This window comes from Hyperolius riggenbachi, chromosome 1 (assembly GCF_040937935.1).
Source record: "Hyperolius riggenbachi isolate aHypRig1 chromosome 1, aHypRig1.pri, whole genome shotgun sequence".
In the NCBI taxonomy this organism is placed as follows: domain Eukaryota; kingdom Metazoa; phylum Chordata; class Amphibia; order Anura; family Hyperoliidae; genus Hyperolius; species Hyperolius riggenbachi.
In genome coordinates this window covers 474,736,256-474,738,202 of record NC_090646.1, presented here as the reverse complement: position 1 = coordinate 474,738,202, position 1,947 = coordinate 474,736,256, and the positions used below count along the sequence as shown (strand labels likewise).

The following is a 1,947-nucleotide window of genomic DNA, read 5'->3' as shown; positions in this document are numbered from 1 at the left end:
CTACAAATGCATCTTTTAAGTTTTCGCTTTACACAAAAAAAAACAATAACTTATGTCTATCAATTTAAGATATTTTTAATGTAAATTCAGAGTTGGTTTCAGTCTGAATGGAGGATATTTTGATAGGTAAATAATGAAATATTACAACTATTTCTATATAGCAGTTTTTGAACATAAAACACTGAGTTTTGTTACAAATCTATTAAATACATTTTTTACCCTGTGATTTTTTTTCTTATCAGAAATACAGAGTTAATTTTAGCTTTCAGAATGAAGACTAATGGCTCTCTAGTTTCTGAATTTATCATTTTGGGGTTGTCTACTCGACCAGAAATGCAAACATTTCTCTTCATCCTTTTTTTAATTATTTATGTAGTGGCTCTGACTGGCAACCTTATCATCCTTATTTTATCTAGTGTCGATCGTGGACTTAATACTCCCATGTATTTCTTCCTAGGACTGTTATCATTTCTTGACATTTGTTGCACCTCAGCTACATTACCCAAAATGCTCTCGGGTTATGTAACACAGTCTAAGGTGATTTCATACCATGGATGTGTGCTGCAGCTCTTTTTCTTTACATGGTCAATGGGCATTGAGCTTTTACTCCTTACAGTGATGGCCTATGACCGTTACATTGCAATTGGCCATCCACTTCATTATGGATCAATTATTAACCGTAGAGTATGCACTAACATAACAGTTGTCATTTTTATTCTTGGCTCAATTAATTCATTGACACATACATATTGCACTTTTAAACTTCCATACTGTGATGATAATAAGATTAATCATTTCTTCTGTGAAATAATGCCTTTGCTGAAACTGGCATGTAGCGATACCTATTTAAATGAGATTGTGGTCTTTACTGCTGATTTTATCCTTGGTATTTGCTGCTTCTTTCTCACTTGTGTTTCCTATTCTTTCATTTTCAGTACTGTACTAAAGATACGTTCTGCTGCTGGCAAGCGTAAAGCCTTTTCAACGTGTGCCTCCCACATTATTATTGTGTCTATATATTATGGGGCTGTCATTTTTACTTACATCAGACCCAGGTCCAGTCTGACTTTAGAAAAAGATAAAATTGTATCTGCATTGTATGCTATAATTACACCCACATTAAACCCTATCATTTATAGTCTACGGAATAAGGAGGTAAAGGAGGCATTCCGTAGAACGGTAAAGAGACTCCATCCAAATCAGTTTAATCAGAATTTTCTATCTATATTCAGACCTCTTTAAAACATAGATATAGATACAGTGTTGGCACTCCTTAAAGTTTATTCAATATTCTTTATTGGTATGGCTCAAATCCAAAATCCTACATTTTGTGACAACTAATTTCTCTTCATTGAGGCATGAAGGCATGAATAATTTCCTTGCACTCTTATTATTATTGATTTAAGCACCAACATATTTGTGGCACTGTACAAAGTAAGAAACAAACAAACATGGGCTACATAATAATACAGGCAGTGGTATACACCAAATATGCAAAATACAGAATTGTTACAAAATACAGATTGGTAGTGACAAAAGTAACATGTATAACATGTATAATAAACTCCAAGATGCAAAATGTTGGAGATCTTGCCTTTGCAAGCTTAAAACTTGAAGGAATGGGTGGGGGGGAGGGGTGTCAAGAGGTGGGGTAGTATACAATAATCATTCATAGAGTGTGTTTTAGCAAATCTAGTAGGAGTGCAAATTGGCCTTAGGTCAAAGGGGGAATGGCCTAAGGTGGAGTATATGCTTGTCAGAAAAAAATGAGTTTTGAGGGAGCGTTTAAAGATAGCAAAGGTTAGAGAGTGATGGATGTGTTGTGGAAGGGGATTCCAGAGGAGGGCTGAAGCATGTGTGAAATTCTGTATGCATGAATGCAAGGAGGTTATTCTAGAGGATGACAAAAGAAGGTCATGTGCAGATCTGAAATTGCAATATGGTTGG

The 1,947-nt window shown here is 35.1% G+C and overlaps 1 protein-coding gene across 1 annotated transcript; it reads left to right on the top strand.

The window, feature by feature from the left end:
- The first annotated feature begins 270 nt into the window (after positions 1-270).
- Positions 271-1,242, top strand: LOC137527634 (olfactory receptor 13G1-like). Its single transcript, XM_068248343.1, has one exon. It carries the CDS (start codon positions 271-273, stop codon positions 1,240-1,242), a length of 972 nt encoding a protein of 323 aa, XP_068104444.1.
- Positions 1,243-1,947: the final 705 nt, after the last annotated feature.